This window comes from Cyprinodon variegatus, unplaced genomic scaffold (assembly GCF_000732505.1).
Source record: "Cyprinodon variegatus isolate N-32 unplaced genomic scaffold, C_variegatus-1.0 Scaffold30, whole genome shotgun sequence".
NCBI classification, from domain to species: domain Eukaryota; kingdom Metazoa; phylum Chordata; class Actinopteri; order Cyprinodontiformes; family Cyprinodontidae; genus Cyprinodon; species Cyprinodon variegatus.
This window is the reverse complement of record NW_015150483.1, coordinates 2,175,576-2,188,245: the sequence shown is the minus strand read 5'-3', so window position 1 is coordinate 2,188,245 and position 12,670 is coordinate 2,175,576. Positions and strand designations below refer to the sequence as shown.

General features: G+C 35.6%; 2 protein-coding genes across 2 annotated transcripts in view; both read right to left on the bottom strand.

The window, feature by feature from the left end:
* Window positions 1-702: 702 nt before the first annotated feature.
* Window positions 703-4,081, bottom strand: LOC107101231 (carboxypeptidase N subunit 2-like). Its single transcript, XM_015400061.1, has 3 exons — window positions 4,026-4,081; window positions 1,858-3,428; window positions 703-1,791 (listed from the first exon to the last, which is right to left on the bottom strand). The coding sequence occupies exons 2-3, from the start codon at window positions 3,425-3,427 to the stop codon at window positions 989-991; spliced, it is 2,373 nt and encodes a 790-aa protein (XP_015255547.1). The 5' UTR covers window position 3,428; window positions 4,026-4,081; the 3' UTR covers window positions 703-988.
* A 5,115-nt stretch (window positions 4,082-9,196) lies between these two features.
* Window positions 9,197-12,670, bottom strand: part of LOC107101244 (leucine-rich repeat-containing protein 15-like) — an 8,161-nt gene continuing 4,687 nt past the window's right edge. Inside the window, exon 2 of the mRNA XM_015400087.1 lies at window positions 9,197-11,553. Within this exon, the coding sequence (XP_015255573.1) occupies window positions 9,840-11,546 (1,707 nt within the window). The 5' untranslated portion in view covers window positions 11,547-11,553 and the 3' untranslated portion in view covers window positions 9,197-9,839. The remainder of the gene's footprint in view (window positions 11,554-12,670) is intronic.

Here is a 12,670-nt window from a genome sequence, read left to right as displayed (position 1 = left end):
TATATATATATATATATATATACACAATATAATAAAGATAAAAAAATAAGAATAAAAAGAGATAAAATATATACACATATAGCTCTTCTGTATATATGAGATACAATATATACTGTACACATATAGCTCTTCTGTATATATATAGAATGTTAAAAAGTTTTTTTTTTAAATGTTAAAAAAAGAAATTCACAAGTCTAAGTTATTAAAAAAATCCAACAAAGCATTAACAATGGACAGCAAATGGAGGGAACAACAATGCATGCGCTTTACATGCATGACACTTCCTGTTTACTGTTCTTTCTGACTGTGTATATCCGCCCAGAATATCTCCTCAGCCTCCAGCATTGTACCAATGCTTCCTTTGTTGAAGCGATGACAGCAGATGTTGTTGTATGTTTTCACCTGACTTTCAAACGTACTAACCCTCCACCCATGAATTTTCAGAGTTTCTTCCTAGATCTGCTCTTTTAAAACAGGTTTGCACCTGTTTTATAATCTTCTGAAAAACCACCCCACAATGTGTAGTGCTGAATCCTCCATTTCCATTTATGATGAAAAATCTTGTTTTGTGTTTAAAAAAAATCTAATATTTGATGAAAAAACTTTAGACATTAAATTAAATTTGTTCATGTTTTACCTTTAATGAAAAGAAATAAGAAATTATTTACAGCAAAGAAATAATTCAGAAATACAAGCCAATAAATGTAAAATTATAATTAAGTAGAAGAACATGCAATTGTTCGTCAAAAAACACAGATTTATATAGATGGAGTGAAATAAATATATACTCATACATTTCCAACACAATCTTTGAAAAACAAAGAAACATTTCACTTGATTTCAAAGGAGATGTGCACAAAAATAATAAAACCAAAAAAAAAGAAGCCAATACAAGTGTTGAGTTGGGATGCAACACTGTTTAACTTTGTGTGAGGAATTGCTGATAATATCCAGTTGGGGGAAATGCAAAATATTTTAATCATCAAAATTATCGTAAAAGACCTTGAGTTTCTGCCTCCTGCACAGGCTTCAGGATTACGTCTCTTCTGTAGGAAAAATGAGTGAGTTTGATAGGTCTGTAATTCCTTCTTTCTCTTTGCTGCAGCAGCTTATAAAGAGAAACTGTGAGTTTAGCCAGCACCAGTGAGTAGGTGATCTCCACAACAAGCAGAGATGTGTAGATTATCATCCATGTTTTGCACTCTTGAACTTTTCTGCTGATGTGATGAACATAGGGAGTATTTAACTCTGGAGTGCAGGTGAATTTGAAACGATTTGGAGCAATAGAAGTCTCTGGTTGAGTGGTTGTTGGAAGGGTTGTCCTCAGCATGGTTGTTGGAGATGTTGTGTGTGTAGTTGTGGTCAGCATGGTGGTAGTTCTATAGGGAGTTGTAGTTAGTGAAGTTGAGTGTGTAGTTGTGAGTGGAGTTGTTAATGTGGTGGTTGTCAAAAGTGTTGTTTTTACAGTAGTTGTGAGTTTAGTTGTTAAAGCTGTAGTTGTTAGTGTGGTCGTTGGTTTGGCTGTTGTGGTGAGGGGTGTAGTTGTGGTGGTGGTTGGAGTGGTTGTCATAACAGAAGTTGTGATCATCGTTGTTGTTGTTGTTGGTAACATGGTATGGTATGTTGGCGCCATAGTTGTTTGTCCTATGGTGGAAGTAGCTGTTGTGGATGATGTAGTGGTTTTGAGGATTGTAGTGGTTTGTTGTGTTGTTGTGGGTGTAGTGGTTGGCAAAGTGGTGGTGGGTCTTGTAGTGTGCAGTGCAGTTGTTGGTGTTGTTAGGACTGTTGTTGGTATTGTGGTGAGTAAGGTGGTGGTAGCCACAGTAGTTGTAGGTGTTGTTGTTAGGATTGTTGTTGGTATTGTGGTGAGTAAGGTGGTGGTAGCCACAGTAGTTGTAGGTGTTGTTGTTAGGATTGTTGTTGGTATTGTGGTGAGTAAGGTGGTGGTAGCCACAGTAGTTGTAGGTGTTGTTGTTAGGACTGTTGTTGGTATTGTGGTGAGTAAGGTGGTGGTAGCCACAGTAGTTGTAGGTGTTGTTGTTAGGACTGTAGTTGGTATTGTGGTGAGTAAGGTGGTGGTTGTGGGTGGAAGGGTGGGGCAAATTAACTGATCCCTGTTTAACAATTGGATTTGCTGTCCTTTTAAATGTTTTGGATGTTCACAGAGCACTTCCGATTTGACTTTAGCCCCATTGTTTATTATCCAGAGGTAGAAGTCTATCAGATTGCAGTCACATTGCCATGGGTTGCCACTAAGGTAGAGCTTTTTAAGTTTGGTCAACGACTCAAATACATCCCCAGGAAGTGTCCTTAGACTGTTGTTGGCAAGCTTGACTGTGGACAATAATCCAAGGTTTTCAAACATTTGTGCATCCAATGACTGTATCATATTGTTTTGGACATTAAGCTCAGTGAGCCTCTCAAGGCCATCAAAGTAATCAGAAGACAACTTCACAAACTGATTTCCAGAGAGATCTAACTTCTTAACTCTCTTCAAGGATCTGAAGATTCCCTTAGGAAGAGTGCTGAGATTGTTTTTTTGGAGGCTGAGCTCAGTCATGTCATTCATTTCCCCAAAAAGAACTGGTGGAAGGTTCGTCAGCTGATTATTCTTTAAGGTTAATATTTTAAGCTTAGGAAAGCCAACAAAATATTTTTCAGGTAAACTGGTTAGAAGATTACTCTCTAATTCCAATTTAATAATCTTATTTTTATGTGGAAACAGATTTGGTGACAGTTCTTTGATCTTGTTTCCTTGCAAACTTACTTCCCTTAAGTCCGGTAAGTTTGTGAAAAGATCCTCTGGTATTGTAGTCAGTTGGTTTTCATAAAGTCGTAGAGTATTCAATTTTTTCAGGTTTGAGAACCAGCTTGTGGAGACTGCAGTGAGATTATTTTTACCCAATTGAAGCTTTTCAAGATTGACAAGATCGTCAAATGTTTGGTCTTCAATGAATTCTATTCTATTTCCTTGCAGCTGTAGATCTTCTAAATGATTTAAACCATCAAACAATCCTTTCTCAAGTGTTACAAACTGATTAAACTTTAAAATAATTGTGTCCAGGAGACTGTTGTCTTTAAACAAACCCAGAGGCACTGAAGTCAATGGATTATTGGAGATCTCAAGACTTCTTAGATTTACCAAACCATTAAATCCTCCAGGCTCAATTGCTGATATTTTTGTGCCCATGAAAACCACTTTCACAAGCTCTGGGTGTCCAGTAAAAGCTCCTTTGGGGATCTCTGTAATATGGCTTGACACAAAAAAGACCTCTGTCACACCAGCTCTAAGAGTTTGGGGGATTTCTGTTGTAGAATGGTCGAAAACTATCTGATGGTCTTCTTCAGCATTTTCAATCACCGAAAAATCCATAATCAGTAAAAACAGAAAGAAAGCAGTGATCTCTCCATTCAACATTCTTGACATTCTGCAAAAATTAAAGGAAGGAAGGAAGTAAACAAAAAACTGAAAATATATATAATTCCCTACATTATGTGACTAAAATATGGAGGACATACATATACATATTTTTCACATACTAGGTTAAGTATAAAAAAGAGATACAGACTCATACATTAAAGCTGCAAACTGATGGATTGCTTTAAAAAGCTGAAGAAGGGGGCTTTATGTATATTCATTTTATTTGTTTTTATTGTGAATTGTCCAAACAATAAATATTAGCATGTAAATATGTGATACTATAGCCAGATGACTAATCTCAATTGCAAGTCTCTCTGTTAGGTTGGTATCAACCATTTAACAAGAAAAACAATATAAAAATAGATAAGTTGATGTAATACATTATTATAACTATAAAAAATATGCAAAACCATGCTAATTGTACACATAATTGACTGTTATTTTAGAAAAAAATGTTTTTTATTAAACTTTTTTTATTTATGGTCAGTAAGTTGAGAGTTAACTAATAGATCAAGTTAAAGCATTAAATATGTTACATAAAGGAACTGTCTGCTTGTGCTGATAAAACCTATTATCCTTCATATAAACGAGGTTCTTTCCTTACCTTAATACTTTTGTGCCAAAAATAAAGCCATAGGTAAACACAAATAAGTGTTGTCTTCTCAACAAAAAACACAAGCAACTAGAGCTTCAAGGGTTAAAGACATGTGTGGTTGGGTGTAACCAACCTCTGGAGCCTGAGATAAGAACAGGGCCAGTTGTTTACTCCAAATCTTTGCCGCTTGGTGCCAGGACGACTTAATTTCAAGAGCCAACTGGCATAATTAACAGTAATCAAACACTTGTTATAATTGCCTTCCATGTTTTGATCACAAGGTATCTTGCTTTTTTTTATCTGTACTTCATCCACACTCATTGGTTCAGTGATTTGCTGGAGTCAGCTTTGTATAATAAATGTAAAAAAGACACTTCAGACTGGAAAATCTCTTTGCCGTGGTTACAGACAGTTTTTGGTTTGACATCTTTTATTAGAATCAACATTTCTATTTAAGAAGTTGAAACTGTGTCTTTGTGTTGTGGCCAAGACAGGTAGTTAACCCAGACTCACCTTAGACTTAGACTTATTTTTCATTTTGTTTACACAAGTGTAAAACAAAAAGAAATTTCGTTTAGAACAGTTTAGAATTTTTTTTTTCTCATTGGTCTTGAAAACATCCATTTTTAAATCTCTTTTGACCAATTGTGTGTCTGTATCTGTATTAAGAGCCAACGAGCTAAGGAAATTAAAATTAATAATAATAAAAAAAATCTTATAGCACATGAATAGACACTAATGAAACATGAATGTGGCCGTTAGTTCACCTTGATTATAGTCTAATTAAAAAAAAACAAATGAAATGGGTAATTTTTGAATTTTTGAAAAAATGAGAAGCCATTGCCTAGTACAGCTCCAGGAAGCAAAACTTTAAACATCCACTAATTTCTTTCAGTTTAAATGATGTTATCTCCAGCATCCTGAATGCTGTTCCTAACTTCCTCAGCATTGAATTCTGAACATTCAACCTCAAAATCCTTTTGCTTGGTCTTGTATTTGCATGCAATGCAGTCTACCAAATGTAGGTTCTAAAATAGTACTTTTAATTCCCTCCACTGAACACTGTTCAGTGGAGGGAATGTACTAAATATGTACTAAATATGCCATATGCTGAATATTTCAGTGAAACAACCCCATTCATATGCAAATAAGACACAAAGAAGTACAATGGATATAAAAAATCTACACACCCCTGTTCGGTATTCGTGATGTAAAAAAATGACAGCAATACAAATGATTTAACAATTTTTGCAACCATTTATTTGACCTTTAACCTGTACAATGTATTTGAAAAACACTCTAAAGCCCTTAAGGCGTTGCTGTATGATATATTCAAGAAAAAAAAGAAGAAAAAAAAACTTGAATTAATGAAGATATTTCTACATTTTTCATTAACCCAGAGAGAAACAGAGGAAATTGATGAAACCTCTTTGATATGTGATTTAAATGACAAGTACTGATGAAAAATAACCCCATTGTTTTTTTTAAACTATATTACCGGTATATAAGATCTATTTAAACCCCTCTAAATGAGGTGACTAACTAATCAACTTGTTTTTGAAAAAACTCTGTTCCAAAGACTATACTTTCTGTTTTGTCCGCATTCAAAGCCAGAAAGCTTAGAGTCATCCAGGTTCTTATATCATCAAGACATGCTTTTAGTCTATTCAAGGAATAATTTCATCAGGATTTATGGACAAATATATCCGAGTATTTTTTAGCATAACAGAGGAAATAAATCCCATGCTTTCTAATAATTATACCAATTGGGAGCATATATACTGTAAAGTAAAGAGAATAACTGAAATCTATCAGGATCACCACCATGTTTCACTGTAAATATGGTGTTTTTTTTGGTGAAGAGTGGAAAAACACAACTTTTCGATTTAAGTTCAAAAAGTTCAATCTGGGTTCCATCAGACAATAACACATTTTCCCTAATGTGCTTGGAGGATTTTAGATGTATTTTTGCAAGATTTAGCTTTGATGTTTTTCTTTGTGTTGCCAACTTACCCCATAGCTAGACATATGAAAAAATGAAAAAAATGGCAGAGTGTTGTCCGATGTACTTGCCAGTACTTCCCAGAAATTTCTGCAGCGTACCTTTAGGTTTGCTGTTTGTTTCTTGGCCGCCTCCGTGCTCAGTTCTGTCTCCCCTTGTCATCAATTTTTAATGGAAGTTCTGTTCTTGGTAATGTCACTATTGTGCAATATTTTCTCCACTTCACAATGATGGTCTACAGTGTTTCATGGTATATTCAATTCCTTGGAAATTAAAATCAAGCCTTCACCACATTAATATCTTTAAATAATCAGATTCCTCTCATGCTTTGGAAGCTCTCTACAGACTATGGCTTTTGTTGGAAGATGTGGCTGCAAAAATGTCGGGAAAACCCAATAACAGCTGAACTTCATTTAGGTATTGATCAGAGACCCTTTAATTGAGGAAATATGTGTGCTGACTATGCACAGCCACATCCTCAGTCAGGACCAGAAATCAACTTTTTTTGGCTACCAGCCATTGTGGCAGGTGGATTGTGAAATCAAAGCTGGCACCTTCCACAGTGGTTTTTTTTACCAGCCCATTTTTTATGCCTAAAATAATAGTGAGTGAAACAAAATGGTTGTTGAACTTGAATAGGATGCACATTAAAACACTGCTTGGTTATTGACCAACTTAATCTCAGTTATGAATAAACCTACGCAATGACAACTGTATCCCACCTGATGTGACTAGCATTTAGAAAATTACAGAAATACAAATAGCCAATCATTTCAATGATGGTCTCACTTATAAAGGTAACATCCAGATGGAAATCTAATTAACCGTATACATGTTTCTTTGTCACTGTTTGTATTCGCGTTTAACTTTTTTTTTTTAATCCTAACATTACATTATTATCCAAATTTATTTTCCCCTTCAAGAAAAGTTTAATATTTTGATTGAATAACATTTAGGCAAACAACAAAGACAACAATCATAACAATAATGTGAAATAAACGGAACCCAAACCGCATATCAATGTTATATCAAGGTCATGCAACGATTGAAAAACCCTTATAAAGAGCAAAGAGTGACTTCTCAAAAGAAGAGTAGAAGGCACCGGTCCTTACCTCTGCTTCCTCAACATCCTCCACCATTGCAGCATCTGGTTTTCCATAAGGTCTGGTGTGTTGTTGCTTTCTCAGAGCTATGCATACGGCAATCCCAACAGTACATCTCATCTGTTGCAACACAAGCCGATCTCCAGTCTTGCCATCCCTTCCTACTTCATATTAACACATTGTGTCCTCCTCATGCCAGTAATATGTCGACACATTTTGTGTTAAAAATCCCAGTAAAGACGGGTGCTTACCTAACAAAATAATAGGCTACATGGTTGGTCAACAATTGTTCAGCATTGCATGTTTTCTTAGTGGTTAATTGCCAATCTTGCAGGTAGATTGACAGTTACGCCCGCTAATCTCAAAAGTTGCCAGCATGTGGTGGGTGCCAAATTCATGCCCTATCCCCAGTTATAAAAGGGTGGGCATACTTGTCAACCACATTATTTCAAATGTTTATTTTTACCTCAACCCTCTGAAGGATTTGTGTTTGTTTTCGGTTATATTGTACAGCTTATATGTTACATCCAAAGCTTGAAAATGTTTTGAATTTATTTGCCTTGATGTGATTTTTTAAGAAAATCAAATCCTGTCATTTAAACAGGGGCATGTGGACTTTATATATCCACTTTACCTTGAATAAACAGGAGTTTAAAAGTTGACTTTCACCTGTAACCAATCCTAAATTGGAAATAACCTTTTTATCTATATCCTATTATGGCCTTTTTATGGAAGTATAAGAAATTTAGATCATAATTTAGTCATTTTAGATTGAAGTGAGTTCCATTTTTCTAAAGTGTTGATAATGTGATGTGTATTTAATGTGAAATGCATTAAAACATACAGCAGGACATACCAGATGGTTCTGAGTTATTATGAATCAAACAGGCTCATTTTTAAAACAAATATCCGGCATTTAGTAGAACCACAGCAGGCATCTGACTAATATCTAGTACAAACCCGTCTCTGTGTGGTGACTTCAGATGGAAAGAGTTTGCTCAACAATGTATAATGGATATGGATTGAAACACTGTTGTTCCAGAACATCTAGTGTGGAATTGGTTTCTGTGATTTAACTTTAAATGAAAATGATTTTCAAATAAATCCTCCACAGCTGTTACAAGAAATAATTTTTCATATTCTTAAAGGTATTGCTAACAACACCACCATCCCTTTACTTCCAGGGTTGTCAGATCTGCCTCTTTCCAGTCCAAAAGCAAATGAAAAACCCCACCACCTCTATGAATAAACATTAACATACATTCCTCTAAAACATATGTTAAAACCATAAAACGATGTAACACTTAATACAAATTAATATTTTTTAAATGTCTCTTCTTCTCAAAATGTTACAGGTACAGATGAGATGTAGAGTGCTCCAACTTTTCCTTATCTCATTTGACCAACTTCACCTACTTTTAAGCAGTTCAGAATCCTTGGGAAACTTAAAGGAGCAGGTGCATCTATATGGGGGCTGAAGGAAAAAGCTGCAACAAAATGAAGTCATGGCTTTATTTTAATCCATGAAAATTTTGCAGCTGTCCTTAATGAAATCACAGTTCGAGCTCTCACTTATTCCCCATAAATGTCTCTTCTGCTTTCTCCCTCAGTCACTGAGCACTGCTAAAGTCCTCTGAACGGCAGTGCTTTTTTGATAAAAACTATTTACTCTGGCTCCCTTGAAATAATTGCATTGATCATCAGTAGTAAGGTTCTGGTCTATAAAAAATACTAGAAAATGTGAATATCAACACTTATCAACACTTTTATCAACAATAATTAAAGACTACAAAAAATAAAATCCTGGAGGGATATCTATTTTAAGGTCTTACATCTTCAGGCAAAATAGTTTCATAATTCTAGTAAAATACTTATTTCCCATATTTTGCTTTAAACAGAAAGATTTACGTTTATGTGTTTGTCTTTTGAGGCAAGCAAGTCTCAAATACTTTATTCCCAGTCCCCTTTACTATTTAATAAGACTAAAGTTAATTAGATTTGAATTAATCTACTTCTTATGTTTTGTTCCCTTTTCATTAATTAGCAAAAATCGCCATTTTTAGCAAATTCCTTTATTCATTCTCTATGAGCTTTCATTTTTCCTTTCACTTTTTGTCCAGAACAAAGTTCACCATAGAAAACTTTGACACACAATGTTTTCCTACAAAATGAACAAAGCCTGTTACACACAGAGCTTTTTTCAGTCAGGCTGATTTATTGTGTAGATTATTTTTCTTGTTGTTCTTTAAGATGATCCTTTTACTGCTATATGGTTTACAAGGTTGAGCATGGTAACAATATTGAGAAGCAGATTGTAACACAGTGAAGAAAGTTGCATCTTTCTTCAGGATACAGAAGGTCTTAAGATAGTGGAGTCAGATTAACACCATTATGTAACAAGAGTTAAACTGTTTGCTAAAACCATTGTTATTTGAGAAATCAGCATCAAATTATTGCCAAGTACAGAAAAAACACTGGGTTCATATTATTACATGAAGCTGCAGGTTTGTCTCAACATAATTTGTCGTTTTACCGTTAGACGATGACACATTTTTTTTCTTATAATTTCTAAATCACATAACAAAACACAAATACAAACTGACAGTGCCGCCTTTGAGGATCTACAATCAACTCTGCGTTCTTTGAGAAACCATGTTGAAAATTCAACATTTTTGCTGTAAAAGTCTCTGATTGTGCATCATGGTTTTGCGATCTGATCTAAAGCACTGAATTACGATTCCGTTGGCTTATATTTTCATTCCCTCTCCTGTTTCCTTTCCAGCAAACACAACCAATGATGACTAAACTGATGATGACAGTAGAAACTACTGCAAGTGCAATTAGAGTTACAGAAATATCAAAACTCTTTTTATTTTCTTCCTCTCCACCCTTGGTCACATTCTCCTGTTCTGAGGTTGGCGTGGTCTTTATTCCCGTCGATGGAGTGCTTCGTTTGGGTGGATGTGTATGGGGTCTCCTTCTCCTCTCAGTCGAGGTCAAACTAGGCGCTTCAGAAGGGCTTAATGGCATCAGATTTTCATCTGTAAGCAAGGCAATTACCTCACCTTTTAGGCTGGAAGGACTCTCGCATAAAACAAGAGTTTGGTTAACCTTAGAGGGGTGTTGTCTGAGCCAATCCCTCAGAGGTGAAATGGCTTTGTCACATCTCCAGGGGTTCTGCTGTAAAATGACATACTTTGCTTTACTTAGTGCATCTAGACTATACTGTGGTAAGTTAGAAAGTGAGTTGTTTCGCAGGTCTATCTCTCCCAGGTTGTTTAGACCCTCAAGGAAACCCAATGGAAGGGAGGCAAGGAAGTTGTGCTCCAAGGATATGTTGACCAGACTGGACAAATGTTCAAACGTCTTGGCTTGGAGAGTTGTAAGTAGATTGGTGTGCAGTGACACCTCCCCAAGGTTTGTCAAACCTCTAAAGGCGCCGTCAGATACAAAGCTGATGTGGTTTCGACTGAGCACCAGAAGACGTAAGTGAGTCAGGTTCCTGAAGGTGTCGTCATCAATACGGCTCAGTTTGTTGTCATACAGCCACAGCTCCTGCAGGGCCATTGGACCGAAGATCCCTGGACTCAGACTTTCTAGATTGTTCTCATACAGAGAAATGTGAGAAAGAAGAGGCAAATTAAGGAAGATTCCTTGCGGAAGTGATGTCAGCCTGTTGTTGGAAACAAACAATTTCTGTAGCTTCAGAGTTTTTAGAAATAAATCTCTGTGGAGATGAGTGATTAGATTGTCCTGTAGAGTTAATTCCTCCAGATTTACAAGGTCATCCAGACTCCCTACAGGAACTTCATTAAGCTTGTTTTTGTTAAGGCGCAAGGTTTTTAATTCAGAAAGACTCTTGAATGTCTCACTGAATATTTGAGTAACATTATTCCCAGCAATTGATAAGTACTGCAGCTTTGTTAGGCGATGAAAGCTTTGCGCAGGTATATGAGTGATTTCATTCGTGCCCAAGTCAAGTTGTTGTAGCTCTGTTAACTGGGAAAACAACCTTGGCTGAATTGCATAGAGCTTGTTGCTTCTCAGAATCAAAGTCTGAAGTTTTTGGAGACTTTGGAACAACATCTCAGATAGATCCTGTATTTCAGTCTTAGATATTGCCATAGATTCAATGTTTAACGTGTCATTGAATGTGCCAGGGTGGATTTCCCTCAAAGATGTGTCCAAAATTACAAACTTTTTAAGACTATCTGAGAAATCATTGAGATCCTCAGGTTTAAGAGAGTAGAATTTACATTCACGAAAGTTGATAACGGTGGTAGATGACGGCACCGCTGTAGGGAAGTCAGAGAGGCCAGTGCATAGGACATTTGTTTCTTTACATAGGCATCCATTTGGGCAAGACCAAACAGCAGCACCAAGAGAGCAGAGTAGTAGCAGCAATGAAGTTATTGGCACATCCATTGTGGTCCTACAACAAACAAAGGAAACATGTTAAAGCAGGAGAAAATAATGATTGATGCAACAGCTATTTTTAAATTCAAGTGTCCCTTATTAATTATTTTGCAATAAAGTATACATCCCCTCAATAATAGTCTAACAGGATCATTACTATAAAATATGATGGATGGATGGATGGATGGATGGATGGATGGATGGATGGATGGATGGATGGATGGATGGATGGATGGATGGATGGATGACCCTTCTTGCCATGCAGTAGTTTTATAGTCTTTTTCTGGGAAGAAAAAGAAAGAAATGCAGTTTTAGGTATACATTGAACAGGAACTCTGTTGTTGGGTGGGTTCACATAAACAGATGGGTTAAATGATGCAACTGTAAAATATCTTGAAAGGAAACAACCTGACTTATTTTGCCATTTGTTGCTCGTTTTGTTTTATTTGTGCAAAGAAGTTAATATTAAGGCTAGGGCTAAAGGTTTTTAATGAATAAAAACAATTAGTTTTTCATGCTGCAGGTTTTTGTGTGAACAAAGCAGTTGGAGCAGTTGGAAAAGATGGTAGATCAAAAGAAAATAAATATTTTGAAAATATGTGGAAAGATTATTTTTTTATGCTTTGGTCTATTCTTTACTAGACAAACTTTAAAGTAAATTACTCTGTGAGCATTTTATTGAGTGGAAAAAGATTAATAGTATTTATATTTAGGGATCATATAAATCAGGGGTTCTCAAATGTTTCCATTCTGGGGCCTTTCATAATCATTATAAACTTTTTTCTAAGAGCTGTGAGGCTAGCCACAGCTGAAACAAAGTACTGAACAATAAAAACAATAAAATGAACAACTAGAAAACTAGAAGGCAAAGCCTTGAAATATTTTGTTGACAGTTTTCTCAAAGAAGAGCCTGCAAAACAAAACATTTTAAGAATTCCAAAAAATTAGGAATTCAACTAGTTTTGCTTTTAAAGTTACCAAACTTTTAATGCTATGTAATTGTAATGTTAATTTCTTATTTTTACCAACTTATTTAAAAGTAGCACTCGCTTGTAAAATGTAATGAATAAACTAAAAGTCATTAACTTCCTTCTTTTATTCTAGTGCTTATTGTCCCAGCAAATGTGTCATCT